Source organism: Lonchura striata, chromosome 6 (genome assembly GCF_050655825.1).
Source record: "Lonchura striata isolate lonStrDom1 chromosome 6, ASM5065582v1, whole genome shotgun sequence".
NCBI classification, from domain to species: domain Eukaryota; kingdom Metazoa; phylum Chordata; class Aves; order Passeriformes; family Estrildidae; genus Lonchura; species Lonchura striata.
In genome coordinates this window covers 27,377,450-27,404,597 of record NC_140708.1, presented here as the reverse complement: position 1 = coordinate 27,404,597, position 27,148 = coordinate 27,377,450, and the positions used below count along the sequence as shown (strand labels likewise).

The window sequence follows — 27,148 nt, the reverse complement described above, 5'->3', positions numbered from 1 at the left end:
AGAGCTTTGTACTGGTGCAATGTCACCAGGCACAGGCACGTTTCTTAGCTGCTCACCAAGGCACTGGTGTTGCTTTTATTTTCTCTGCAGCTTTATTTTCTCTGCTCTTCTTCTGCAGAGGGGGCAGGTCCCCAGCTCCCCATTAGCACAGGGAAGGCTCCAGCATCTCCCATCTTGCTGTCCCTCTGCACAAGGGCACAAGGCAAATCCAGCAGTGACACCACACTGCAGCCAGCCCTTCTCCAAGATCCACGTTTACTTTCTCGTGACTGTACTTTGGGTTGAACGACTTTTGAGGTTATGCATTATTGATACTGAAATGCTGAATACTAAAAAGTAGGTTACACTAAGTGGTGTATAATGGAACCCATGTGAGTTTAGGCATTTCTGCTAACCTTTATGTTCAGTTCTAGGATGATTTTGAGAGTGATGCATAGGGATTTCCTAGCTTTAGGAAAATTCATAATGCTGCACAGTATCTAGCCCAGGCTTCTTTTCTCCTGAGAAACCGTCTTTCTTAGCATGTGCTATTGAAAAGTAAGTAATTTAGGGTTTGCATTTTTCAGTTCCTTTTTTGTTTTTTAAATCATTAAATAACTGTTACATTACAAACTAATTATTGTATTTCTTATATACTAATACCGATATTAAAAACAAAAAGTGGTAATTGGATGCTGTCATTGGTTTAGTTTTACCAGGCAAATCTCTCTTAAGTAAAAAACTCGGTTTAACTGGAGACTACATCTTACACTTATTCAGGAATAGTGAGTTTTTATGTGTACATAGCTTGAAAGCCTTGTGCAGTAAACTATCATTTATCATATTTTTTTTCTCTTTGTCTGAATACATCTGTCAAATCTATGAAAATAGCCTTTGAAAGTGATGAACCATATTCCCATCTGCCATTCTTTAGGATGTATTACACTGTGCAGGCTTGTCCCAGAACATTTTTAATTGACACTTTTAGTCCTGCGATTATCAGAAATACCACATTTTTCTGCTTTTCCTGAAGGACTTGCTGATGGTCTCGCACTACTAAAATTAAATTGTTCAAACTTAAATGAACACAGTCTTCATTTCTTCTTTTAAAAGCTGTTTCTTGTATCATGACAAGATTTTGCAAGAGGTTGCATCCAGACCCAGAAAGAAGCTTCCATGCTGTTGTCTATTATAAAAGTAGAAAAGAAACACAACTAGCCCTGTTTAGGCAGGTTTAAAAGTCACCTGCTAATTTCCTTCAGCTTGTTTGGACTCAGAGTGGATTTTGAGCTGCTAATCTGTTATTGAAAGAAGGAGCTGCCTCTTTTGTACCTGCAGGAGCATATGTGGTCACCTTCTGAAGTGACAGATCCTTTGTGGAATAGCTGTGGACTGTACCCCCACATACACCTGGGTCACTTGCTACAATGCAGATCCTCGCTCAGATGTGAAATGAGAGGCTCTGCCCATTGCTTCTCTGTGGAAGTAAGAGCTGCTGGGAGGGGAAGAGCAAGAAGCTTCAGCTACAAATGCACCTGAAAGTTTTGGCATTTAAACTAAACCTGTAAGGAGGCAACTTCCTGAGTTCAGCATGAAGGATCTGAAAGCTGGAAAAAAGCTTAATTTTTGTGAGTGAAGCTGGTTTAATTAAGGGAATTCCTGAGCATCGCAGTTTCACCTTCCCATGTAACCAAAGCTGAGCCCTTGTGTTGTGGCTCCTCAAACACCACCAGTGCAGAGCTTGCTCTGGTGTCTGCAGTGATGGATCACCAGTGGCTTTCCTGCCAGAGCATGCTGAGCTCTCTGATTTCCTAGAGGCATGACAAAAGTGGGTCTGGGGGAGGGGCAGGATTTAAATCCTGATTCAGGAAGATACTTCAGCAAATCACTATTTTCTTAGTCTGCCAACTCTGCCCTGGCAGATGTCCAAACAAGGGTACTGGCTGAATGGAGGTTTTAACTGGAAGTGAGTAGCAGGTTCTTGGACCTCTTTAGGAATATGATTCATGTACAGAGGAACAGAGTTCCAGATGAAAAGCAATTTCAAAAAACTGAGCTTGAAGTGTTAGGGTAAATCTAGGATTATGGATTTTGATACAATGAAGATGGCAAAGAGAATAAAGAGAAAGTTGATCTTTTTAATGTAATTATTCTTGAAACACTTTAGTAGATGTTACAGTGCTGGAAGTATCCCACTTTGTGAGAGTGCTGTTTCCTCTGATCTGGTACATTTGATGCAGACTCTGTAACTTGAAATCCAAGGTGTTCTCAACTGTCTAGTATGAAAATCAAAAGAAATGTGAATGACTTCACACCTATGAATTAATTAAGTTCCTTCTTACCCGCCTACTTGAAAACCGCAGACAACACAATCTTTAAAAGCTCCCTTTTGGTATCATGAAGAGGGAACACAAAACAATTGCATCTTGTTTTTACAGGTCACTTTGAATGTATCAAAATTGTGGATCACATTTGAAATAGAACTTCTAAAAATCTCCTCTTGCTGCCTCCTTCTCTGCAGGTGTCTCACAGCTCGGCAGGAGTCTGTTCCGAACACACTTAACTAAAAGGCAGATTTTCATATGAGATGGCTACAGCTCAGATTTCCAGGAATTGTTTAAAAGCTCAACTAAAATTAGAAGTGCTTAAGGCATACCTCAGAGCACAGAAATACAAGCACTGCTGCCTGAACATACAAAAGCTGCCTGTGTGAAAATACAGCTCCATGCCCCTAAGGAGCTGACCGGTGTCCTGGACCATAACCCACCCAGCCCTCACCTTAACACCATGAGAGGTGGGGCAGAGGCTTCAGCTGCTGCCTGTACCCAAGCCTGCAGTGGATCTGTTGTGTGTGGCTCCTGCCTTGTCTCCCTGGCTGTGGTTTCCAGGGCTGGCTTGGTCACTGCTTGCTTGCCTACCTTTGTTGGTCTCCTGCTCCAGGTGCAGATCAGCCAACCATGTGCTGACAGGAGGAGTGGTTTGTTTGTACAGGATTATCAGCAAACTGCCAGTAAAAATTACAGTGCTAAATAGGTTACACCTGCTCAGGTTTGGAATTTTTTTGCTGATGTGCACCAAGATCGTATTGTCTCATGTCCCAGATCCCTCCTGCCCAGCTATTAAAGTGTAGGGCTTCCTTAACTCATTTGGAATGACATTCCTAACTTTGAAAAGGGGTTTTTATGGTTTCCTTTCTTAAAGCCAAGCCTTTCTTCTCACTGAGCTTTAGAGGAAGGCCCTGACACTAATTGCTGAGTTACTCTGGGACTGCAGGGAGCATCCAACACAGCTTCAGGTGAAGCTGAACTCGGAGAAGCTGAACAGCTTCCCTGCATGTGTGAAGGGGTTTTTCATATACACAGCCAATATTTGTGCTGGGTCCCTTGCTATAATCTAAGCCTGAGGTGGTTGCTTGGAGGATCCACTAGTTTTCACCACATTCCCCTTCCAGGTGAAGATGGTATTTTAGTTTTCTCATGCTTTCAGGTGCACTGTGGTCACACATGGTGTCTTCCTCAGATTCCTTTCAGGCCTTTAAAGCAACTAGCTGCATATGAGGTTTAAAACAAGCTATTTGATTTTGAAAGGAGACAGTAAAAAAAGACCCAGGAGGATCCTGGTTTTGCATAAGAAGCTATCTTAGCAGATACACTGTTTATACAGAAGTACAAATTTCTTCCTTGTTTCTATCCATCAAACATCTACTCAAGCTTACTTGGTACCTGAGGTGTGGTTGTTAATAACTAAGTTCTGGCTCAACCATGGTGGGAGCTGCCTGACCTTACTGCTCACTAGTGGTCTGTCTAGCTGTAATTCACTGAGCTTTGTTGCTCATGCTCCAATGCAAGTAGATTTTTGCTCCTGTTTCAGTCCCTGTATTGGCTTTTCTCTAACAAACATGAGTGTGTATAGTAAAGGTGACCACTCATCTGCTCTTTAGTTCTAGCAACCTTGCACATACCTGTCCTTATATTGGTGTCTTTACTTTTGTTTAGACTGAATTTCTAATTGATAAAAGGAAAAATAACATAATTCAGAATTTAAAAGAAACGTGCTCTGCACTCAATTATATTATTGAATCTGGAATAATAGTTACATAATATAATATTGTAATAGAATAATAATTTTAAAGCTTAAAATCAAAGTGACAAATGTAGTGCCTTAGTGCTGGCATTTACGTTTCATGAGCAGAAAAATGGACTTTCATTGCAAGATTTATCAGAGTAGCAAGGGCTCAGCAGGACGACAGGGAATTTGGCAGTCAGCTTTTTGTGGGTCAGAATTCCCACAATGTGCATTGTTTGGGCTCTGGTGTCACTATCTGAATGTCTGAGTTGCTGAGAGGAGGATTTTTCAGACGTGGTTTAGCTGCAATTTCTGGGTATGGTCCCGTTCTGTATTTCTCTGGTCATAGAAAGCACAGTGCAAATGCCAACGTCCCGTTAGCATTGTCTCATTACAACTGCATGGCTGAGCGTGAGTTATTTCTGTGAGCTCTCAGGGTTTGCACAGTGCACTTACTGTTAATATGATTGAAAATGTCTGCAGTAGAGGAGATCTGCAATTGCTTGATGGGCAGCATGTGCTAAAGGGTCTTCATCACTTTGGCTTTCTCTGCAAAAGTTAGGGACTCACTTTCCTGCTGGAGGAAAGCACAGAAGTCAGAGGGGGGCAATCTGTGGAGGCATCTCGGGGGGATCTGCAGGGCTGTGATGCTTGCTTCTTCCTTGCTGCGTGTGAGGAGTGATGAGTCACCTCTGCTTTTTCCAAAGGATCTGTTCCTTTGCTGGCATAAGCTGTTGTTGATTATTTTTTTCATTTTATTTTTCCTTTTATGACAAACCAGCAATTGATGGGTTTTGTCACCAGTATAAAGAAACAAACAATACCGATCATTATGCTGTGGGAAGGAAAATCGCAGAGATAAAGTACATTTCATCTGCAGCATCCATTTACAAAGGGTAAAATGCCAATTGAAGAGGCTTTAAATATGGTAAATACTCCTAAAGTAACCTGAGAGTATTAGCAGTGATGGAATGTTGCATACTAAGTAAGGTGTAGTTCCCTACCCGAATTTACCACATAGCTGCACAAATACTGGTTGTGTGTGGGAAGATGGAACCTTAGTGGACATCTGCCAGGGTCAGATGTGGTTTGGATTTGTTAGTCTTCCTCTAGCACTGCAATGTGTGACAATATAAACAAAGGAGAAAAATAATTGTGGGCCAGGATATCAAGGTGAATTTTTGAGAGGAAGAATAGACTGTCTTAAGAGAGAGAGGAAGGACAAGACTGTGTAATGACAAGGGTTAAAAAAAAAAAAAGATGTGAGGGATGTGCAGAAATGGAAGGATGAGAGGTTTGAGCTGAAGGGGAGGGGTATGCATTAGTGCAGAGGAAATCTCTCCTCACTGGTATGCACAAAGACATTTCCTGCCTTATGTTTTGGTTTCTTAATAGTTATCTGACTATAAAATTAACCTACATCATTTAATGGTAGTTGAATGGCAGCTAAATTAACCCACTTTCAAAATAGAGCTTACCTAGCCCGTCAGCTCTGAGACAGCCTTGTCCCCAGGCATCCAGGCTGCAATCCACATCTCTGCCTTAACCTATTTCCCAAGCAGCCAGCCAAAGTGGTGCATCAGAAACAGGCTCTGCTGCTCAGCCCAGCCGCTGACAGAGCACGGACATGTATCAAACCGCTAATTCACATTGCAGCAGGCATTCCTGCGCAAGGAGGGGTGGCGTTGGCACGTGGGGAGTGCCGCCGTTAGGGGCTCTGATACTGTTTCTATTAACAATGTGGCCTTGATTATCTGAGGCCCAATTATCTGAATCTCCAGGTTATCTGAAATGGGGTCATATCCCCCAGCATCTGTTAATTACACCCAGGATACTCTCTGCTCTCCAGGTGTCTCCACTGGCCCCTCCCAAGCTTTGGAACCGGGCTTTGCTGAGTGTGGTTAACTCTAGTGACTGCTCTACCAAGCTCCTGCATTTGGTTTTCCGTGTTCATGTTGGGGAAAAAAACCCAACCTGGATAATTGCAGAATTTGAAATCCTTTAAGACTTCTAAAAGTAGGCAGTAGCTGTGCATCGCAATGTGTGTGTTGGAGCTGGGAGCAGGAAAGTCTTAGGGGAAGGTGTCCAGTGCATTTGAGTTTTCTTCCACCTTTCAGTGTATGTTCAACTTAGGAGGGGAAGGTGGAATTTCTCACAGCACACCCTATCCTTGTCACAAGCCCTCATTTACTGCAGTTGAGTGCACCTTCAGTGGGAGTTGGCTAGCTGTTGAACCTCTGCAGTTGCAGTGACTCCAGCTGACCTATGTGTGCATGTCTGAAGTTTGGGGAGAGAGCTTTGTCCCCAGTGTGCTGCAGCACAGACTGGAACTGACAGCGATGGACACAGAGCAGGGGAGAGGCCACACACCTGTGTCACCTCAAGCCCAGAGCCAGTATAGCTTCCTGGGACTGTTAAAGATACTCAGGGCATCCCTCCCTACTCCACAGTCCCTGTAGTTTGTTCTCCCTTCTCTTAAATGGATGCTGCTTTTTATAAAACGTGCAAAGCTGTGAAAATCATTGTAAGAACTTTTTTTTTTTTTTCCCCTGCATGCTTTTGTTATCTGTCTTCTGGTGCTGTCTGTTTCTCTATCTATTCTGGTCTTCTAGTGCTATTTATCCTTTTGGAGCACCTAGCTCAGCAAAGATTCTGGGTACTGCCTCAGAAAGGAACAGTCATGGTAATTTTTTTTCCTTAAAGAGAAGATCCCAAATGATCTTGATAATTAGAAAAATTAGCAAGGACAATACTGGAAAGGGTTTGAAACTTAGGATGTAGAATAGTATTTCCAACGTGATAAATTTCCCTTGGTTTTAAAGCAATAGCTCAGTGGTAAAATTTTTAATTAGTCATTACATATTATATTAGAAGTATCACAGTGATGATAAACTACTATAGAATACAGTTGGGTTTTGGGGAAGGTGGGAGTCGAGGAAGTTGTGACATGAATATAAAAAAGCAAAACTTACTTGAGGCTGATATTGGGTTTTTTTAATGTAAAATCAACTTTGCTTTATTTGATTTCTGTTTGGTTACAGGTGGGGAGAAGTAATTTTTAATGTTTAACTAGTTTAAAAAATAAATAAGCAAATAAAAGACACTACTCTGAAGGGTTAAAAGTCTGAATCTATAATGGATGTCTCTTATTTGTCCAGCCAGTTGGCTGATTGTACAACCTGGTTATGTTGATGAATACATGCAGTTGACAAAAAAAACCCAGCCAAACAAAACCCACCTATAACTTGTTTCTTCCTGCTTTTCAGTTGAAATACAAGCTCAGTCCATCCCCATGTGTGTCACCAAGGACAGAGTAAATTCAGGGGCCTTGAGAACCTGGTAGTAATATTTCCATAGTTATTTTGGCTGTGCTTGGAACAACTTCAGCTTTTAATTTAGAGAAGGAGAGTGCTTTTTCTCCTTCCTAGCTGTTATGTGGAGCCGCAGCTCTTTGCATGCTGCTTTTTTTTTTTTTTTTTTTTTTTTTTCAGTGCAGTGAGAGAGAATTACTGTAGCACCCACAGAGGTGTGAAGGGACTCATTCATCTGTGTGGGGAGTGTGAGGTGCCAGGCATATTTCTGAGGATTGAAATACAGGCATTTAAACTGGTGCATCCAGTGTCAGCCTTTTAATTGGGGCTTTGAAAGATGAGCTCCAGAAAATCTTGCTTCAGTGACTTCCACTATTTGTGCCCATGGCTGATTTGCCCATCCCCTTCAAGGGGACATCCATTCTGCCAGCAGAAGGAAGCACATCCTGCGCCTCTCAAGGCACGAGGTCTGTGCTGCAGCTATGAGTGGAGATGGGTTTGAGCACAGTCAGATGGTCCCACGCCTTTCCCAGCATGTTTGCTTTTGCATGGCCATTCCAACAAGCTGAACTGGTACTGGCAGAGAACCCATTTCCCCCTTCTGCTGGGTAAGAGCTCTGCATGCAGCCCTCCAGCACAGGCAAAGGAGACCTGTCCTTGGGAACCCACAGCACAGCCTCTTTCAAGTGCATGCTTAGCATGCAGGATTCACTGCACCCCTGGGGCTGGGGTCAGCTCACCTGACTGCCAGCAGTGAGCAGGTCCCCTTTAAGAGGCTGTTCTTCCTTTGCAACCCCTCAAAAAGGCATTTCCACTCACCCTGAAAAATAAATTAAGTGGTTGAAACCAGCGAGCTGGAGGTGCCACGCAAGGGCAGTGAGACCCTGCCCCAGACCTTGGGCTCACAGTGGGCATGGTCAGTGCTTTGAGTTCAGCTGATGGAGAGCATTGCTCACCAATTAGTCTTTCTTCTTAGTCACCCATGTTTCTCAAATCTCTGCTTTTAGTCAGGTTTCCAAGACACCCTTCAGCTTGGTAGGGTACTCAAATGGTACCTCTGTTTTTGGGTGGTGTAAGGCACCTCTCTGCCAACTGGCACAGTCAGCTGTGGGCAGCAGGAGAGGGAGGGGAAAGGTCATCCCTGTAAAAATACTGAATTGGATTTTATAAGTTTATAGCTATGTTTTGTTTCTTTTACAGAACTATAATCCTGGTGCTTAGAGTGGTCTGAAAGGAACAGAAACACTTAGCCTTGAACTTTTGTTCTGCTGCTGCTTCTTGTGCCTCTGAGGTACAAAACATACCTGTAAACTTATAATCAATCAAACTGATGTTCAAGGGCTAAAAAAGGAAACCCAAAAAGGGTACAGGCTTCATGTTCAATAGTGAAAAACTTGGGGTGGGCAAGCCAGAAGATTGCAGTTGGCAATTGACAGGTTTTCGGAGACTGGCTTCCCAGGTAGGTTGGTATGAACCAGCTGATTTCTTTCTCCCTTTCTTTCTTCCCCTCTTGCTTCCTGCCCAAATACACTATAGAACTGGAGGCAGACTAGGCTGCCACTAAAACTTTTTTTTATGGCATTCAGAAGCAGGGCAAGCACAGTGTCACCCTTGTACAACATGAAGGAAGAGCTATGACAACCCCACCAGTGGTTTGGGGGCACTGCAGGAGCTGGGAAAAGCTCCTCAGGCTGTGTAGGGAGAAACACAGATAACTTGGCCCTCCTCTCCATACTGTAAATCCTCTATCTGTGCAGTCTGTAGGTGTTACGGGCTGCCAAACCTCTGCCTTCCCCCGGCCCCTTCAGCCCCAACCGCGTGGCCTTTGTTGGAAGCCCCAGGTCCCCTCCAGCAAGAGCTGGGGGAGGGTTGACTTTAAACTCCACTAAACAGTGGAGGCACAATGCAAACAAATGTATTGCAGCACGCAGCTATGCAAATAGCTTCAGAGCACAGCACGTTTTCCCCAGCATTAATTGCTGCACCGCCGGGGTTGCGTAGCAACAGCTCCGCTTGTGCCTCTGACAGCTCCTGCCCCTTGATGCCTCTGACACCTTCTGTGGCAGCAGGGAAGGGGAAGAGAGCAGGGCTGCCCTGGGAAATCGAGAGGGGCTGGGAGGTAGTGAGGGGCTCTGGTGTAAAAATTCACTTGGGACACTGAGGTTGTCTTCTGCTGTCCCAGGGTAGCGCGTGCAGTGGGGCTGGAAGGAGGGCACAGGAGAGGCACGGGGGTACAGGAACAGATCCAGCACTGCAGCCTTGTGAAGGCAGCATTTGAGGCTGGTGGGCAGAAGGGGCAGACCTGCCATGTCCCAGGCTCTGCAGGAAAGCTCACTGACAGGTGAGCTTCTCTCCCATTGCAGTCAATCCTTCTGGGGACCCCATACAGATTTATGACTGCACTTACAGCTTAGCTAGAGGCATAGAGGGTCCCCAGATTGTCTCTCACTGGCTGTGAACCTCCTTTTGGCTTGTGGCTTTTCCAGCCCTTGAGAGAGATGGCTCATTCTTCATGCACACATGAAACTAGGAGAACCCTGGGCCAAGCCCTGTGGGAAGGGGTGAGTACAGGCACCAAGGAGAAGACTGCAGGTGGGATGGGCAGCCCTAGGCTCCCTCGCTGGTCTTTCCAGTCCAGCAGTTTCTGTGGGGCTGGCCTGTATCTCCCAAAAGGCAGGACTATGCCTGCCTGCCTCTTTAGAGGCAGGATTGGCTGCCTCCTGAGAGCAATTTTTCCTCCTGTTCAAAACCATGTTCCCAATTCCATCCTCTGTGTTTACCACTGAGTCTTCAGCTCCCGTTGTGCTTTTTCCAGGCTGAGGAACATGTTTACACCCAGCACCTTTCCCTGGAAAGACACTTCAGCTCTGCAGTCAGCTCACCTCTCCCCTATTCTGATAAGCCACGTTAAAAAATAGTTTATCTGCAACAGTTTGTACTGTACTCTGCTTGAAAATGTGGGGCACTTGATGTAACTCGACTCTTACATGTGAGCCAGAAACAAGCTTTTCTCCAAAACTGCCTTAAGTAGGGAGCAAGTGGGCAATCCTGCATCCATCAGCTGCCTCAAAAGAGAATGCCCATGGGCATGTTTTACTTATTAGTGATAGCCAGAACAGACAGGAATAGTGGGAAATGCTGGATAGGTACCAAGGCACACAGATTAGCAGGCCCCAGGGAGCACAGAACTCAGTGTGTTTGGGAGATCTGGAGATGGAGAGACACAGGCTGCAGCTCAGCACCCTTGGGGGCACAGGGAAAGAAAGGACAGAGGTGAGACATAGCCACCCTCAGAGCCTTTTCACCTCAGGTGGCAGTGAAAGCTCTGCTCCAAGTTTATCCTTAGACACCCAGAATAAGGTGATGCTGCCTGCAGTACCCAAACAGGGATGGACTGGAGAAGGAGCAGATGAGCTCAAGGTGAGAAGTTGCAGCCTGTCTTTGAGCTGAAGTGGCATGACACCAGAGGACCCTGAACACAATGTGCCAGGTGAACTGTGTCACTGAGTGTGAGATGGGTCTTCTAAGTAGAAAGGGCATCAAAACAGAATGGATTTATTTCCTTTATCAAGCAGGAAATATATTTATCTCTGTTTTTTTTTAAATTTATAGCTTGACAAGCTCTGTGTATCTCTGATTGTCTCCTTGGAGTACAGTAGGGCAAATAAGGTGACAATGAGCATGAAGGCCTCAGTCACACTTCAGAGGAAGAAACTAGGTGAAAGGCAAGGGAGAAATACTACTGGAACCTTCAGGATCAGGGAGCCAAGGTCCTCTCTGCCATACAAGCAGGACATGAGCCTTTTCTGTCCCACACACCTCTGCAAAGCTGGCGTGACCTGCAGCTGGCTGTGCTCAGCATCACAGCTGCAAGGCAGGAAAGGACAGTGCCCAGCCACTTTGGTCCCTTCCCCTAGGCCAGGGCCCCTGCACACAGGTTTGCAGCCTCCTCCTCCTCCTCACCAGGCATCACCCAGCCTTTCCTTTCCTTTCTTGCCACCCACCCGGGCAATCGCTTTGCCTATGCCAAGGATTCTGCCTTCACGGCCATGGAGTGCAGCACCCAAAGGTGCCCCAAGGAGTGAGATGGCTCTTTTGCCACCGTAACCCCTGCCCACAGCTGCCCAGGCAGCACGGCAGTGGAGGGGCCAGGGCAGGGCCCCACCTCTGCTGCTGTCCTTATAAATTCAGTCTTCCCCGGGGAAGATGGCTGCTTCTCTTCAGAGCTGGGCCTGTGAGTAGGTAAGAGAAGTCACCGCCCTCTTTGCAAAGGTGGAAAAAAGATTACGCTGAGCTCTGCCTTTTCAAAAAGCCCCCTGCTCCAAGCCCAGGGGGGTTGAAAGGTTTTTTTTATCCCCTTTTGTTATTCAGCAGAGCGAGGGGAGGAGCTGGGCGGTGTAAGAGATCCTGGCTGACATAACCCTTCCCATGCAGGGCTCTGGAGAGAGGCCAGGTTGTACCTGAGTATTTTTATTTAAACTAATCCCAGGCATTCCAAATTGAAAGCCATCGCAGCGCCAGGTAGGACCAGTTCAGACGGTTGTTGGAGTGCATTTTTCTCACCTGGGTGTATTAAAGCAATCTCCAGGTACGTTATTTATTGCTAACCCCGGGAGTATGTTCTGGAGGTGTTGGGACACATTCGGCAAGCTGAGCTGGCTCAGCCTTTCCAGGTGGTTTTAGGAAAACCCTGCCTAAGAAGCCTTTAAGGAAACTGAGAGGCTGGGCTTGAGAGGCAAAGCCTCATTACATGTAAAACATGTTATGCCTGGGCAAACTGGAAAGCAAAGGGCTGGGTAGCAGCTGCTCAGGGCAGGCTCGGTTGCAGCCTGGCATTTCTGGGCAAAGAGGAGACCTGGTCAGCCCTCAGCATGAAGTGGCCCCAGGTATTTCTCCCTGCCCACCAGCCCAGGGAATCAGGGCACACAGGGAATCATGCAACCTGGTGCATGTCAGTTCAAAGGAAGCAGCCAGCAAGCAGTAGGTAAGGAGCAGGTAAGGGCTGCCCAGGGCAGGCTCTGGTGTGCCTGATGCCACTGAGAGCGGCTGGCTCCAGCCACTGGCTGTCCCTTCTCCATTTCTCTGCTGATGGCTCCTTCAAGCTGGAGCTCTTCCTCCTCATCCACCTGTTGAGCCCTGTGCCTGGTAGCATGGAGAGGGAAAACTCACTCCAAATGAAGCTGCTTTTCTCCACCCTGGCCCTGAACTCTTTGATAAGCTTTGACCCCCTTGACCCAGCTGAGTGAGTGAGGTCAGTGTCTGATGCTGGTGAGGGGGGCAGGCAGAGAAAGGCTATAGGGGGAGAAAGGACTTTCACTCCTCCAGTACAAGGCCAGGAGGTGCAAAGTACAAGTGTTGCTGCAAAGCAACCCTACTTTACTTGTAAAGATCCCGAGTCAGGCAGTGTGGGTGCCAAGATGTGGGGCTCTCTCGGCGTGGTCAGGATTGTGTGGGAGTTGCCTGTGCTGCCGTTGGGAACAGATAGGGTCTCAATAACAGCACCTGGCATGGCATTCATGATGCTTTCATGCAAACACTGGGTAATTATCCCTTAACCTCTCTACCAGTAAATCCTAATTAATTGCCTCTGCCAAGCAGGTAACTGATAATGGCCTGGGTTTGAGCGCTAGCTAGTGGCAGTGACCCTGTGCTGTAGAAACCCATCTTTCTGCACAACCACTGTGTGCTGACAGCCCATCAGCTGCAGAAACACTTTATTAAATGGCAGCTAATCAAAGGTCAGTGCCAATGGCACGACACCGCACAGGGTACATTGCTGCCTGCATGTCCTGCAGGCTGGGAGCTCACCAGAATTTCTGTGCTGACTACAGAAGAGGCTCAGATCTGCTCAGTTTGGCCCCAGACCCATCTTTTGCTACTGAGGTGTAAGCAGAATTTTAAGACTTAAAGTAGCTGAAGATTCCTGGCATCTGGATGCCCAGCTGGGATGCTGCTCTGCTCCCACCCAGCCTGGCAGTGCAGAGTGAGGGAGCGGAGGTATGCAGCCATCCTAGAAATGCTGGGCCTTCCACACCAGGTGCTGTGCAGATACTAAGTCTGATTCTTTTTAGGTTTGCTTTGAACATGTGACATGGTGCCTACACGCTGGGATGTCCTAGGCAAAAGTGCAATTATGAGAGCTCTGGCAGTGGCAGAGAAACAAAAGTGCAGTCCGTGTCCTGCCAGCAGTGTGCACATGTAAGTGTGCATGCTGGGACTGGAGGAACACCTGCCAGCCCTGGGAAAACAGGATGCTTGATCTCACCCGGAGGTCAGGCAAGTGATGTGCCTAACTGGGAGGAAAAGGGTTATTCTGGTTTTGCAGCATAAACTAATATTCTCTAGGACATATTACTGACTGCTTTTCTCTTTGTCTCTCTAGTGAGGATCCAGCAGAGACAATAGCAATAGACTCTAACAATCAGCCGAAGTCTCCACTGGAAAAATTTATGGTCAGACTGTGTACACATCACCAGAAGCAGTTCATTCGTGTGCTAAACGACATATACACTGAAGTACAACCAGACTCTGACGGCCAGCAGTTATCTGAATCTGAGAGCATGGAGGCCTCTACTTGTGGCTCTGGTTGTAGCCAGCGAAGCACTGAAAATCAGGATAAGGGTGCTACTTGTACTGAATCAAAGCTCCCTTCTACATTGGACCCAGGGCAGTCAGGGGCCGATGGCCCCCTGCATGTTACGGGACAAGCCCCAAAGCAGCCAGTGGAAATGAAGTCTCTGGACAGAGCAGAGAACTCCAGTCCTGCTTTGAGAAGGGACTTCTGCGAGCTCCCCATCACCAGGCTTCGCTCTGCTAGTCCAAAGGATAGCCCCACCCAAGGATACCTCAGCACGTTGAACTCTTCCTCTTTGAATTTCCATCATGCCGCAAAGAGCCTGGAAGGGCAGCAAGCTGCTGGACATGAACAAGAAGCCGGTATCAGGAAGTGTGAGGATAATAAAGAGCAGCTAGCAGGTAAGACTCTCATGGAAGGTTATATCTCAGTCAAAGTGGCAAATGTGAATGGCAGCGAGGACAGCTTAGATAGCTGTCTGGGGTCCCAAAAGAGCTCTTTCAGGGCTCTCCCAGAGGACTCCTGGGATCCTGGCTTTGCAGTGACCCCTCCCCGCAGAGCCGACAAAGAGAACACTTTGCAATGCAGCTCAAAAGCATCTTTGCACCAGGACTTAGACGCAAAAGAACAAGATGCGAGACCAAAGCAAGAAAACCACCTGCATGCCAAGAGCAAGGCAGGCTGCCAGCTGCACCCAGCCGACAAGGGCATGCTCGACAAGTCCAAAGAGGGCTGGCTGCCCACTGGCACGATGCCAGCCGCCCACCGGCCCCCCGGTGGGCACCCCCGCGCCAAGGCAGCCTCCCTCAGGTCATCTCGGAAGAGCAAGAAGGCATCGGGGCTGAGGATCAATGACTATGACAACCAGTGCGATGTGGTGTACATCAGCCAGCCCATCACCGAGTGCCACTTCGAGGCGCAGCGGCTGGTGTCGTCCCGCAGGACGGCGAGGAAGAGCACGCGGGGGTATTACTTCAACGGGGAGTGCTGCGAGCTCCCCACTGTCCGCACGCTGGTGAAGGGCTCCCGGGCGGAGGAGAGGGCGAGCGGCCCGGCACTGCGAACAGACACCCCCGTAAGTGCCAAGCCACCCCTGCTGCTCTCGGTGGAGGGGTCTGCAGGGGTAGGACGGGAGGGTGAGAAAAGGGTTTCCCTGAGGCTCCTGGCTAAAGTGGCACCAGCCAGCCAAGAAACAAAAGAGAGAGCTGAGCTGGGCTCCATGCAGCTCCGGGATACCCGAGCACTGCGATCAAGGGAAGCTGGCCTGGCCATGCCGTTCTTCTCCCTTTCTGCTCCACCCAGCCCCCAGAAAGAGGATAGCTTGGCCAGCTCACTGCCACCTGGCTCCCCTCCTGCTGAAGGAGGGGGGATGACAATAGGAGACACTGTCACCTGGGAGGCTGGCAGTAGCCTGGGCTCCTCTGGGGATGGCAGCAGCAGCAGGCAGGCTGCTGATATTGCTGCCTTTTCCATTTCAAAAGCACACGGTGAGGAGGAAGGTTGTTCAGGCTCTGACATACAAACTATTCCAGACCTCCCTGCCAGTCCAGAGCCAAAGTCCTCCTCACAGGCCTCTGCTGCTACAGACACAACACCTCTCCCCTGTGATGGTACCACGGATCCTGCCCATCTTCCAGGTTCAGGGGATGCTGAGCTCTGTGGGCAGTGTCTGGCAGAGCCCTCCACATGCTCTCCAGGCTCGCAGGCTCATGATGAGCCCCCTGCCACCATGGATGGGAAGAGCCTCCTGGAGCCCCCTGCCACTCTGCAGTGCGGGGATGTGAACAAAAGCATAGATGCTAAACCAGAAGCCGAATCATCGGTCATGGTGGATGACAGCCCTCTTGAGCAAGAGGATGCTCTGCTCGTCAGCACACCCCTCCCCAAAATCTTGGAAGTGGAGGCAGTGCAGAATAACAGCACAGCAGGTGAAAAAGAGCCCACTGAAGGGGAAATGCCACCCAACCCAAACAGCTCAGACTCTGTCTCTCCCAAAGACAGTCTAGACAAAAAGCGAAAGAAAGGCAGGAGAGCGCTAGTGGCATCAGACCGGTGTCTCCGAAGCCAACAGTCACCGTCACCTGCTGAGGGCAGTGCTGAGGACTCTGGTTCTTCCAGCTCTGTACAGATTCCTTGCCTTCAGATCAAACTCTCCCAGAGCTCTGGTGCTAAGCGGTTCAAGAGAGAAGTGCAGCTGGATGAGGCAGCATCCATGCCCTTCCCCAGTGACTGCTTCCCCAATGTGCTGCTCAAAACGAGCAAAGAGCCAGGCATTGGCCAGGTTCCAGAGAGCATCACTGAGCAGCAGCCAAGAGAGGAGAATGGTGTCACTACCAGACAAACCTATAAAAGCATCTTAGCAAAAGAGACTGCTGCAGAGGGAGAAAATTCCTCTAAAGATGACTCCTCTGCTAACAGCAGCCAAAGTCAACCGGGTGAGATGCTGGAAATCAGCATTCAGGATGATTCTGAGAAGAAAAACATTACCCTCTCTCTAGAGAACAGTGTTCCTGCTAATGATGTGGAGCAAGTAGATGTGAAACCAGTCAATACCCGTGCAAGGGACAAGGAGAGCTCTGACAGTGTCAGGGATCTGGGCAAGCCAGTGAACTATGAGCTGGTGACCAATTTGTCTCCATGTCCCAGCAACAGAGGTGGAAGCAAGCATCTTCCAGCAAAAACTGCAAAGCATAAAAAGGCTGCTCTGCAGTTTTATAACTTACGACATGCACCTGCACCTGTAGACAGTGCAAAAAAGAACACACCAGGGAAGGAGTCTATGCAAGCAATCCCCAAGCTGAGGGATGAACACAGTTCAGGGAATGATGACTGCCCAACACTGGAGGACATAGACATGGCTGATAGCAAACCAAAGTTCATGGAGTGGTGTGCTGAAGAGGAGAACCAGGAGCTCATTGCTGAGTTCAACACTCAGTACATGAAAATCCAGAAGGGCTGGATTCAGTTGGAGAAGGAGGTCCAGCCAACCCCCAAGGTAAAGAACAAAGCTGACAAACTGAAAGAGATTTGGAAAAGCAAAAAAAGAACACGGAAAAGCAGAGGCTCACTGGAAGTGCAGAAGCTTTCTCCTGTGCAGATGTTGTTTATGAAGGCCTTTAAGCTGTCTGACATATGCCAGTGGTTTCTGGAGACAACTGAAACCAGGTCTCTAGTGATTGTGAAGAAACTCAACACCCGTCTCCCAGGGGAGATTCCCCCCATGAAAGTCCCCATGCAGAAATATTCTTCCTCTAGTCTCTACCCCAGCTCACTACAAGCTGAACGTTTGAAAAAACATCTCAAGAAGTTTGCTGCCACTACCCCAGCTCGGAATAACCTGAAGAACCAAAAGCTTTGGGCCAAAATTCGTGAGAATGCTGATAAAGCAGAGGTTGAAGAAGCCACCACTCCTGGCCAGACGTCTCCCACTGATGCCAGCACCAAGGAGCTGAGTGAGGACAAAACCATCCAGCCTGCCCTCAGCTTGCCCACACAGGCCAGCACCAGGATCCTGCGCAAGTACTCCAATCTTCGGGGCAAGCTGCGAGCCCAGCAGCGCGTGGTGAAGGCAGAGAAGCGGAGTGATGGCCCAGGGGACCACCTGTCCCTGGAGAGCAAGCAGAGCCGGAAAAGTGTGTGCATCAACCCCCTGATGTCGCCAAAGTTGGCCTTGCAGATCAAAGCAGCTGCCTTTCCTGCTAAATCTCCTTCAGTGGATGGAACGGCGAAGGGGAGGAAGGGGAAAAGCAGGTCCCAAGAGGACCCCTTGCCCAAAGTCGACCTCCAGCTCAGCAAGAAGAAGAAGATGCTGAAGGAGAGCGGGAGCACCCAGGAGCGATCCAGCTCTTCCACCAAGGACAAGCTGCCTGCAAAGAAGGCAAGTAAAATAAAGCATTCAGAGGTCAGCGTGAAATCTCCTGCAACCCGAAAGCAGACTGCCATGGAGAGGAGCAATAAACTGGCCAGAAAAATGTCTTTGAAAGAGAAGAGAGTCCCGAAAAAGCAGCTGGAGAAGATGCGGCTCCCCGTGCGGAAGGGCAAGGAGAACACGAGCAGACGGGCCGTGCTGCCTCCCAGTCACGAGGAGCTGTCCAAGTCTCCAAAACAGAAGCCCCTGGGGGAGTCCTCCACACGGTCACAGAAGATGGCCAACAAGAAGCACAGCAGTGGGAAGACGTTGACAAGGTCCATGAAGAAGATGCAGGAGAACAGTGTGTCTCAGGGCAAGAGGAAGCTAAGGGCAAAAGTGGACTGTTCGCACAGCAAACGCTCACGACTGGACCCGAAATAGCAAAGAGCCGGTAGCCATGTACAAAACTGATGTATAGTAGTAACCCTTTACCATGCATTAACTAAAGCTGCTTTTATAAGCTGTAGCAAGCCTTTTAAAATCCGCAGTTACAGGATAAACGCCCATGATTTTAGGCATCAGCAGATGTGTCTTGGACAGAGAAGAGGTTGGTCTGTCTGGCTCTGCTGTTCAGAAGGAAGTTTCTGCAGTTTGAACGTTCCTTGGGTTCTTTTAAACTTAGAACCAGGCAGTTTTTGTTAAAAGTACAGTGCCTTATTTATCACTTTAAAAATAAAAATAAGAAGCTCGTCTGTGTGATTTGGAGGCTTGCGTTTTATACTTGAGGCACAAGCACTTGTACTGTAGCAGAAAGAAAACCACCTTCGTGCACATGAAGTAGCTTTTGTCAGCCTTTGGGTGCACACAAACATTTCCCTTTCTTTCAGAGTCCTTCTTCTGTCTGTCTTCTTAGTGGCATTTAAAGCAAAACCAAAACCATTTCGCATCACGAAGGGAGAGAAGGGCGAGTCTGTCCGTTGTGGTTTGCTGGTAGCATTGCTGGTGTCCCAGCCTGTTACCTGTGAAGTAGCTACTGGTGTGTGTACTGCTGATGGCTGCCTGCTCCTCACTGCACACCCCGTGGTTGGGGAGGGCCCGCTCAGGCTGAGGAGATGCCCTGGGGGCTCCAGGTACCAGGCTGTCACACCCACTGCTGCCGGCTGGGCATGCTGGGCTGTAGCTGTCTTTTTTCTTGCTGGCTTCAGGGATGAACCAGTCTTGCCATGCTCTGCTTTTGGACAGACTTCCTTCTTCTGTTTCCCTGTCCTTGTGGTGATTTCTGTGGTCTCTTATGGCAAAGCTTTTCTGCAGTGCTTCACTGAAGATTGAATCTCTCCCTTTTTAAGGGCTTGGGTTCCTGATGTTGGTGCTCTGCAGGAAGGGAATTCTGGCCCTCACCTTGTGCTTTTGTGCACATTTTGCCTAGTGCTCTCCAAAGCCAGGATTTGCAGTTGAAATAAGGTTGGGATAAGGGACTGGCTTGTGTTAATTTTTTACCATAATTTGCATTTCACCCTTTTACCAGCAAGGTGTGGGAGGTCTGTCCTTGCTTCTGTCACAGAACAGGGTCATAGTGCCTGTCTTTTCTTAGAAAAACCTGTTAGAAGTGCATAGAAGTGCATGTGTGGCTGTGCTGGTTCTGCTGGGCAGAGATGACCAGCAGCTGGGGAGGGCTGTGGTCTGTGCTAGAGAAAGAGCCCTGCTCAGCCATTGCATCCCCACGGCTTCATTTCCATGTTGCTGCAGAGTCCATTTGCAGGAATCCCAATGCCATTCTTCTTCCACACATAAAGCAGCAGTGCCTGTCAGGGCACTGTGTGGACCCTGAGGCTGCCAGACCTTTACCAGCTGCCTTGCTGGTCCTTGTTCAGCTGCTTGTTCCTGATGAGAGCAAGGCTCTGGTGTAGCCCATGAATTCAAGAGATACTGGCCCTCAGAGCAGAGGTGGAAAGGGATTGGCTGCAAAGGGAATTGCTTTTCATGGTTGGCATTGAAGCCCAGATCTCAAAGCCTGGGTGCGGGAGGTGAAAGGCAGATAATTGTGTTAAAATCTTTCATTGTACCCCTTTAGTACAGAGGATGAAACCAGGTGTTTGATTTGCACTCCCTTCACAGAGCACTTCTGGTTCTCTTGGAGGTACTCCCTTTCCCAAGCATTGACGCTCACAATGCTGTGGCACATTTTTCTCTTACTGTGAAATGGCTGATTTAAAAAAAAAAAAAATCCTTTGCCTTTCCTTTCAATTGTGCTAGAGTAAGTTAACTCTCTGAACAGATAGGAAGTGATTAAATCTAGCCTGTCAGTCCCTGTACAGATTAATATGAAGTTATCTATTACTTTAATTTTTACTGCATGCATTAAATATGTCAAACATTCCATCAGGAAAGATTTAAAAGCATTTCAAGAAAGGTGTAAGGCAGGAGGGCACTGATGGCAGTTAAGTGACTGATCTGTACCTCTTTTGCAGGGTGTCTTTCCCTCTTGCTTCTCCATCCTTAGGATGGAGTTATGGTCCTTCTCTAGCCTCTGGGCCCAGCCACATGGGCCCAGATTTCCTCTCCCTCCTCTGGGCCAGGTGTACGTGTGAGCACGCCTCTTACCTTTGCTGCTCACGCCATCCCCTGCAGCAAATCCCCTCTCCCCATCCTTCCCTGCTCCTGAAGCGCCTGCACCATCACCATGCACTGCACACTCCTTGAGGCTTTCCCTCTCTCCTCTCTCATTTTTTAGCTGCTGGTAAATGCTAAATGCAGGCTGTCCTGCTCCTTGTCTTCTGTGCTTCTGGGAGCAGGAATTCCTTTAGGATAAAACCCTATACAAAGCAAGTGGAAAGAACCTTTCTAGATGGGATGCTGCTGCTCCAGTGTCCTGGATGCCTTCCTGCACCCTGGGGCTTCACCAGCACTGATTAGCTCAAGCATGGCAAGATTGGGGGGCAGCGTGTGTCCTTGGTGCTGGAGTGGAGCAGCTTCTGGGCATCTGTCCCAGTTCAGTGTGCACTGCTTGGCTTAGGCAGTGGTGGGATCAGAACACTGAGCTTCCCAGCAGTGTTCCTGACAGGCAGTGGTGACGTGTGCTGCTGAGGCACAGCCCCTGCCTTAGAGCCGTCTGTTACCAATAAATGTGGCTCTTACATCATGCAAGGGATGCACAGGGAGCTGCAGATGATCTTAATGAATGGAAGAAAATAAGAAACATTATTTAGTACCTTATTCCACATGGACATGGAGTGTGCTTCCATGTGCTACAGGCACAGAGTTGCCCACTGGCACTACCACAGTGCCATCATCAGATCCACAGTCTCATTGCGCTCCTCTTCCCCTGGGCCACCCCACAGCTCCCTGCTCTACTTCTTCAGCTCTGGATTTCAAGTGCTACAACCCACAAAGGAGGTCCCTTTCTGTGGCTTCAGCTGTTCTTGCTGGCTACATTCTCATCCTATTGAAACTAGTCTCCATCATGCACCCTGATCCATGAACTAGGAGCAGCATCCTCTTAGCTGTGCACCTCCACAGATGTCCTCACTGTCCCTCTGCTGCCAGCCCCCCTCTCTCATTTGCATGGTTACCTTTTTCTCTCTCTTCTTGTCATCAGCAGCTCTATGTCTTCACAGTTCACATGTTCAGAATCTGTCCATCTCAACCACTGGGAGGAGCTGCATTTGCCAAGCTGAGAGTCAGGACTTATGCTGGTGCTGTAGCAAGAGCAGTTTGAGCCCAGGATGACTCCTCCTACCTGTAGCTGTTAGTATCTTGTTAAGCAAGGCCAGCCCTGGAATGGGTTTCCCTTCTGGCAGGGTGTGTGATATATACCCAAGGCATGCACGTGTTTATATCCATCACTTACTCATCCCTGGCAAGGTCCTATTTGCTGGTGTTCACTCTGTGCAGTGGGGTTTCTGTAGTCACCTGCCAGCAAGTCAGGGAGACAGATTTGCAGCAGACCTCTCTGAAAAGCTGACCAGTTGGCGCTGATGCTTCTGACAGACTTTCTGCTGCATTGCTGGTCAAGGTCCACGAGCTGTGAGAGCAGGATGAAATTGTTCCCGCTGCTCTCTGCACCCCTGTCCCTTCAGTGCTGGGGGTGTCAGGCAGGGCTGGACCGAGCAGACTGGCTGCTTGCCCACACCACTATTTTTTGGTGGTGTGCAGATGAGCAAAGCTGCAGCCCAGCCTGTGTCCCAGCTGGTCTTGTGGCACCTCTGGAAATGCTGATGTTTCCAAAAGTTCTGCCAGCTCTTAGTAACCTCCCAGGAAATGGACATGCAATCAGATATACTGGTGCCCTGTTTTTGAGATTTGCTGATGGACACTTTTTCACTCCAGCTCATAAACCTCCAGCCTGATAGCTGCATTCCCAGTTGAAGGTGACTGAGAAAGCTGTGATCCCCAGCCTTCCATGGGTGCCTGGGGCAGCATGGAGTTGTGGGTGGTCATCCAGGTTGAGCTCTCACCTTTCCACCATCAGCAGTCATGCCTGGGGAAGAGAGCTGAGCCCCAGCCAAGGTGTACTTGGATCTGCATCCTTGGGCTGTATACCTGGACAACCCAGGAGCAAGATGGGGATAGGCTCCTCCTTGACAGGGAATGCCACTGGAGATTTTCTTGTAGCAGTAGGTTTTTTGAGCAAACCACAAGGCTGTGATGTCCCCATGTCACGTGTGTCCCCCCGTGTGTCGTAGCATCCATTTGGCCCATCCTTCAGCTTGGTGGTTGTGAAATGAATCCATCTGTTCTAAGATGTTCTCAGGAGTTCTTGTTTGTATTAAGCTCACCCTTAGGCGTAGCAGAAATCACAGTCCCCATCCTCCCTGCTCCCCTCCCCGCAGACAAGCCCTCTCACGAGCACTTCCACCTTCTCCCCAAAGGGCAGCAGAGGGCAGCTGGCGGTTTTGATTCAGGGCACGTTGGCAGCTTTGGGGCAGCCGAAGGAGCTGGGATGCAGCTGGCCAGCATTTGTGACATGGGTCTGGAGGCCAGGCGGTCCCGCGGGCTGTATTGCTAGCCAATGTTTTCTAAGTCTATTTGTAAGAGTACCTAATTTTAAAATGAAATGTGAATATATATTATGTGTAGGTGCCATGTAAGATAGTGTTGTGCTAGGCAGCAGGATGCTAACCTACTTTTTAAGCTTTTTGGGAGCAGGAAAAAGCATTTTTCTCTCACTTCATGCTCACAGATCTAATATTGTAAATAGGTTTTTTAAATATTTATTTCATGGGCTTTCCACAGGTTCTCGTTCTGACTGGTGTGTCGGTGGGTGGGGCTGTGTTGCCCAGCCTGCCACAACCAAAGGGCTGGCGATGGCGTGGGGGGATGGGGCGGGGTGGGGGTGCTGGTGGTGGTGTTCAGTTTGGGTTTGTATCACGTCAGAGCTGAAGCATTAACTCTTCATCTCGTTTTGATGATGTCAGACCTGGTCGTTGGCCACGGTCCCCAGGGAGGCTGTGAGCTCCCATGGCTGGCCAGGATGGCTGTTCCCCAGGACAGGGGGCACTGCAAGCAATAAGATTTGTAGTAATAATGTCTGCTTTGATGGCAGGGGCTCTCGGGGCTCAGGGCCAGGTGGGAAAAACCCTGCTCCCAGCAGGGCCTCAGTCCAGCATGGCTTTGGGGTGGGTCTCTTGACCTGGAGGTACTCAAAGGAGTGTCCCCAGGGATGCAGAAAGGGGGAGATGCTGTTACCCCATGGAACCCCCCCCAGACCACTGGGGTAGGGTAGGTAGTTGCTGGTAGCAAACTCCCACTTAGTGAATTACTGCCTTTGTGGGTACGGGTGACCCATGAGAGCACACTGCTGTCGCTGCTAGTCCTAGGGCCGGCTCCAGAAGGTCATTTGCTCATTTGCTAATCATTCTGCAATTTTAATTCTCCTTCTAGGAGGTTTGAGGTCATTTGGTAATTTTTGCTTAAGTGGGTTTAGGTTTTTATTTTTCTTTGTTAACCCCTTTTTGCCTGGAAGTGTGGCTGGCTCTGACCTTCCAGTCCAGCTGTCTGTGTGGGGCACTGTCAGCAGGATCTGGTTTTATGATGGGTCTCTGACTTTGGAGGATGGAGTGAGGGGTGCTGCTGGGTTCCAGCCCTGCAGGACCCTTCACCAGTCCCATGCTTCCTTCACCCTTGGAACAGGTGTGTAAAAAAAGAAAAAAAAAAAAAAAAAGGAAAAAAGGAAACAGCACAGTAATTTTTTTCCTTAGGATGTAAAACATTTGAATATTCTCTCCACCCTGATGGTAAATGTTTTTCCTTCATCTGTGTCTGCTTCCCTGGGAGAGTTTTGTTTCTCTGTTTGTTTCTATATAAATTTTAGACACTGAGCTGAAATTCCTCCTGTCCGGTACTGTATGTTTGAGCCCAAGCAATGTGAACTGTACAGACCAGCAGTGGGAAGGGGGAGCTGGTGACTGCACCTGGGAGAGCCGTGGCTTGGGACGGCGTTCCCAGTTGGTGTAGGGAGTGGGAAGTACTGCGCCACAAGCTGGGAAAATGAATTGTCTGCTGTGAATTCTCGGTTGGAAATGTGGAGAGGAGTTTCCATTAGATAATGTTTACATACCTCACCTGACAAACCTTTGAAAGTGTATATATAAAAAAAAGAAAGAAAATAAAATTATATTAAGTTGCTTTAAATCAATATGTATAGCTATAAGAGCTGGGTCATTTGAACTTTGAATATGTATCGATTCTCTAAATGTTGACATTTTGTGAACTCTGTGCTCCTGTCTTTTATTTCATCCTAGCCTATGGAAAAAGTTGTGTTCTTGTTCCAGATAAAAGGTCCCTGACTCAGATCTGAACTCCTCAAGGATTCCCACCACCTTGTTTTCTTTTCTTCCTCACTGTCAGTATTCACCCTATGAGCTTTCTAAAGGTCCATATTTTATTGCAGCTTATTAAACGTTTCTTTGATATCAATGTTGGTTTGGTGTGATAAGTGGGGAAGACTGAAGGTGAGTGAGTGCATGAGGTAGGGCACAGCAGGCTGGCACCTTCCAACTGCCACCTCCTCCCTGCGGAGAGAGGATATAAATGTCTGTGTGGGGTTTCTGTGCTCCCATACCAGTGCCCGAGCTGTGGCAGACTTGTGTTTGTGGCACCAACACTGCAACCTCTTGGTGGTCCTGGGGACTGCTGCCCAGGCCCCCCTTACCCTTCCCCAGAGAGCTACGAGTGCCCAGTTTCCCCTGGAGCCATTCCATCCCCACAGCAGGCACTGGCCCTTCAGCTTCCCACGTGCAAGACCCTGGCAGTGATGGCTGCTTTTGCAAGGCATTGCTGGATAACCCCGTCTGCTTGTCCCTGCACCGTGGGGGCAATGCGTTGGCCAGAAGTGCTAGCTGGGGCTGCTCCAGGAGTAGGAAATCATCCCCCAAGGCACAACCAACTCTTTCCATCCTGTGCCACCTCCTCACACACTCAGCAGCTCCCAAGCATCGCCTTCTCCCATCTCCCCACTAGGAAAGAAGAGGTCAAGCCTCTGAATGAATAAATGTCATGTTCACATGGAAGACAACATAGACAATACCAAACATCTCCTAAAACAATACAGCCTCTGCCAGCGGAAGGATGCCCAGCGCCTCCCTCGCCAGCCTAGTACAAACCAGCGTCTTCAATAGTGACACACACAAACCCCACGGGCCAAACAAAGCCACTGTCATTTTTCTGCCCAGTAGCATCTGTAAACAAAAAGAAAACATCATTTGTTGACCCCAAACATATAAAAATACTATAACAAAATGAAATACAAATATATATTAGAATCTGTAAGTATTCTGTATAAAGAGATACTTTAGCGGTTAGCGTACAGCAAGAACAGAAACACAACACAACCAAGCCCCGGGTGGGCCACAGGCAAATGAGACGCATCCCAGCTCCTCTGTGTGGCAGAGGAGCTCCCATGGAGAGGGCATTTGTGGCAGAAACACATCCCCGTGATTCTGGAGATGCCCTGGATGCCAGTGGTGAGCAGGGATGGGGACAGCGCCTGCAGAGCTGGGTGTACCCAGTGGAGGTGCCTGGAGTCCGGCCATAGCTGGCAGTGCAGACCTGAAACCAAAGTGCTGGAGTGGTGTGATGGAGAGATCCAGGACTGCAGCTCTGGGATGAGTCTGGCCACCAGGGTGATGTGGTGTTTCACTGTCCAGCCATGTGCAGTGTCCCAGGTTGGGCCCCTGCTGTCCTTGCCCCCGCAGTCCTAGAGGTGATGCTGCTGTGGATGCTGGGTGCATGCAGCACCCTGGCAGGAGGTCCCTGTGTGCCCCCGCTCCCACACCAGCCCAGCACATGCCCTGGCACTGTGGGCTTTGGAGAGATGCTGGGTATGGGCACCTGAGTCCAAGAGCTGATGGGTCCTGCCCTGGCAGTGGTGTTGGCTCCAGGCTTGCAGGGTTGGACATCTTCAGCCTCTTCAACTCAGCATGCACAGGACTGAGGCCCCGGTGATGGGCATGGCAAACCCGCATCCCAGCTGTCCCAGCAGCCTCTTGCTCCTGCTGGCTGGGTCTGCAGGACATGGGGGCACCTTCACCCTGCTGCACGCCTGCTCCCCTAGGACAGAGCCTGCCAAAAGGGGATTCCTGTGCTGCCCTCACACAGCTCCCATTTCTGAGCAGAGCCACCTGGCTGAGCCAGGGGTATCTGGGGCCCTCTCCACATGAATGGCACAGTACTGGCCCCATGGCACAGGGCAGGTTGGCACTGGAACCCTCAGGGACATCTGTGCCCTGCTGCCTGTCCCCCATTCAGTGTGCCTGGCACTGCCCCGGTCCTGTTCCACCTGTGTGGCCCTGATGTGGCCCTGATGTGACCACAGTGGGCTGGACCCAAGCGTGCCCATGCACTGCACAGCCCAGCCAGCATGCACAGACTGGGGGTGTCACCAGAGGGTCACGCTGGAGTCACAGAGCTGGGGACATTATCTGGGGTACTTAGGGCTACAGCACCCTGCAGGGAGAGAGACCAGGGCTGCTGGAGGAAAGAATGAGAAACCAGATCTGGGCTCAGCAGGACTGCAGGACACTGGCTACACCACACAGCCCACTGCAAGCCATGGCTTGCCATAGATCCCAAGGCTCTGCCATGGCAGGCCTCCCTCCTCCCATCGGGCATGTTGGAGAAACCATCAGATCACTGGGCTGATGCAAGGGACAGGGCTGCCAGGGAGGGGACTCACCCAGGACGCAAGCACTGCCCTCCATGGCTGTGGGGCTTCACTGGCAGGGAGGCAGAGTGCCACAGGGAGAGGACAGGGCAGCTGGGCAAGGTGCCCACTCCATATCCACGTATCTGTGTAGCTGCAGTTCTTAAAAAACTTCTCTATCTACACATTTGCTTTGTTTGTGGGGTTTTTTTCTTTTTTTTTTTCTATTT

The 27,148-nt window shown here is 49.0% G+C and overlaps 1 protein-coding gene and 1 long non-coding RNA gene across 7 annotated transcripts in view; one reads left to right on the top strand and one right to left on the bottom strand.

The window, feature by feature from the left end:
* The window catches only part of LCOR (ligand dependent nuclear receptor corepressor), an 84,116-nt gene extending 65,868 nt beyond the window's left edge, over positions 1-18,248 (top strand). For 4 of the 6 annotated variants that reach the window (XM_085582647.1, XM_085582648.1, XM_085582649.1 and 1 more), the window contains one exon: positions 13,738-18,248. In XM_085582647.1, coding sequence (XP_085438773.1) covers positions 13,738-18,220 — 4,483 coding nt within the window. In that variant the 3' untranslated portion in view covers positions 18,221-18,248. Of the gene's footprint in view, positions 1-8,555; positions 8,647-11,803; positions 11,944-13,737 lie in introns of those variants that run through there. The other 2 variants (XM_077784664.2, XM_085582650.1) reach the window with 2 other exon arrangements.
* A 7,007-nt stretch (positions 18,249-25,255) lies between these two features.
* Positions 25,256-27,090, bottom strand: LOC146767065 (uncharacterized). The gene is made up of 2 exons (XR_014956156.1): positions 26,952-27,090; positions 25,256-25,455 (listed from the first exon to the last, which is right to left on the bottom strand). It is a non-coding gene; the product is annotated as an uncharacterized LOC146767065 (long non-coding RNA).
* Between the last annotated feature and the right edge of the window lie 58 nt (positions 27,091-27,148).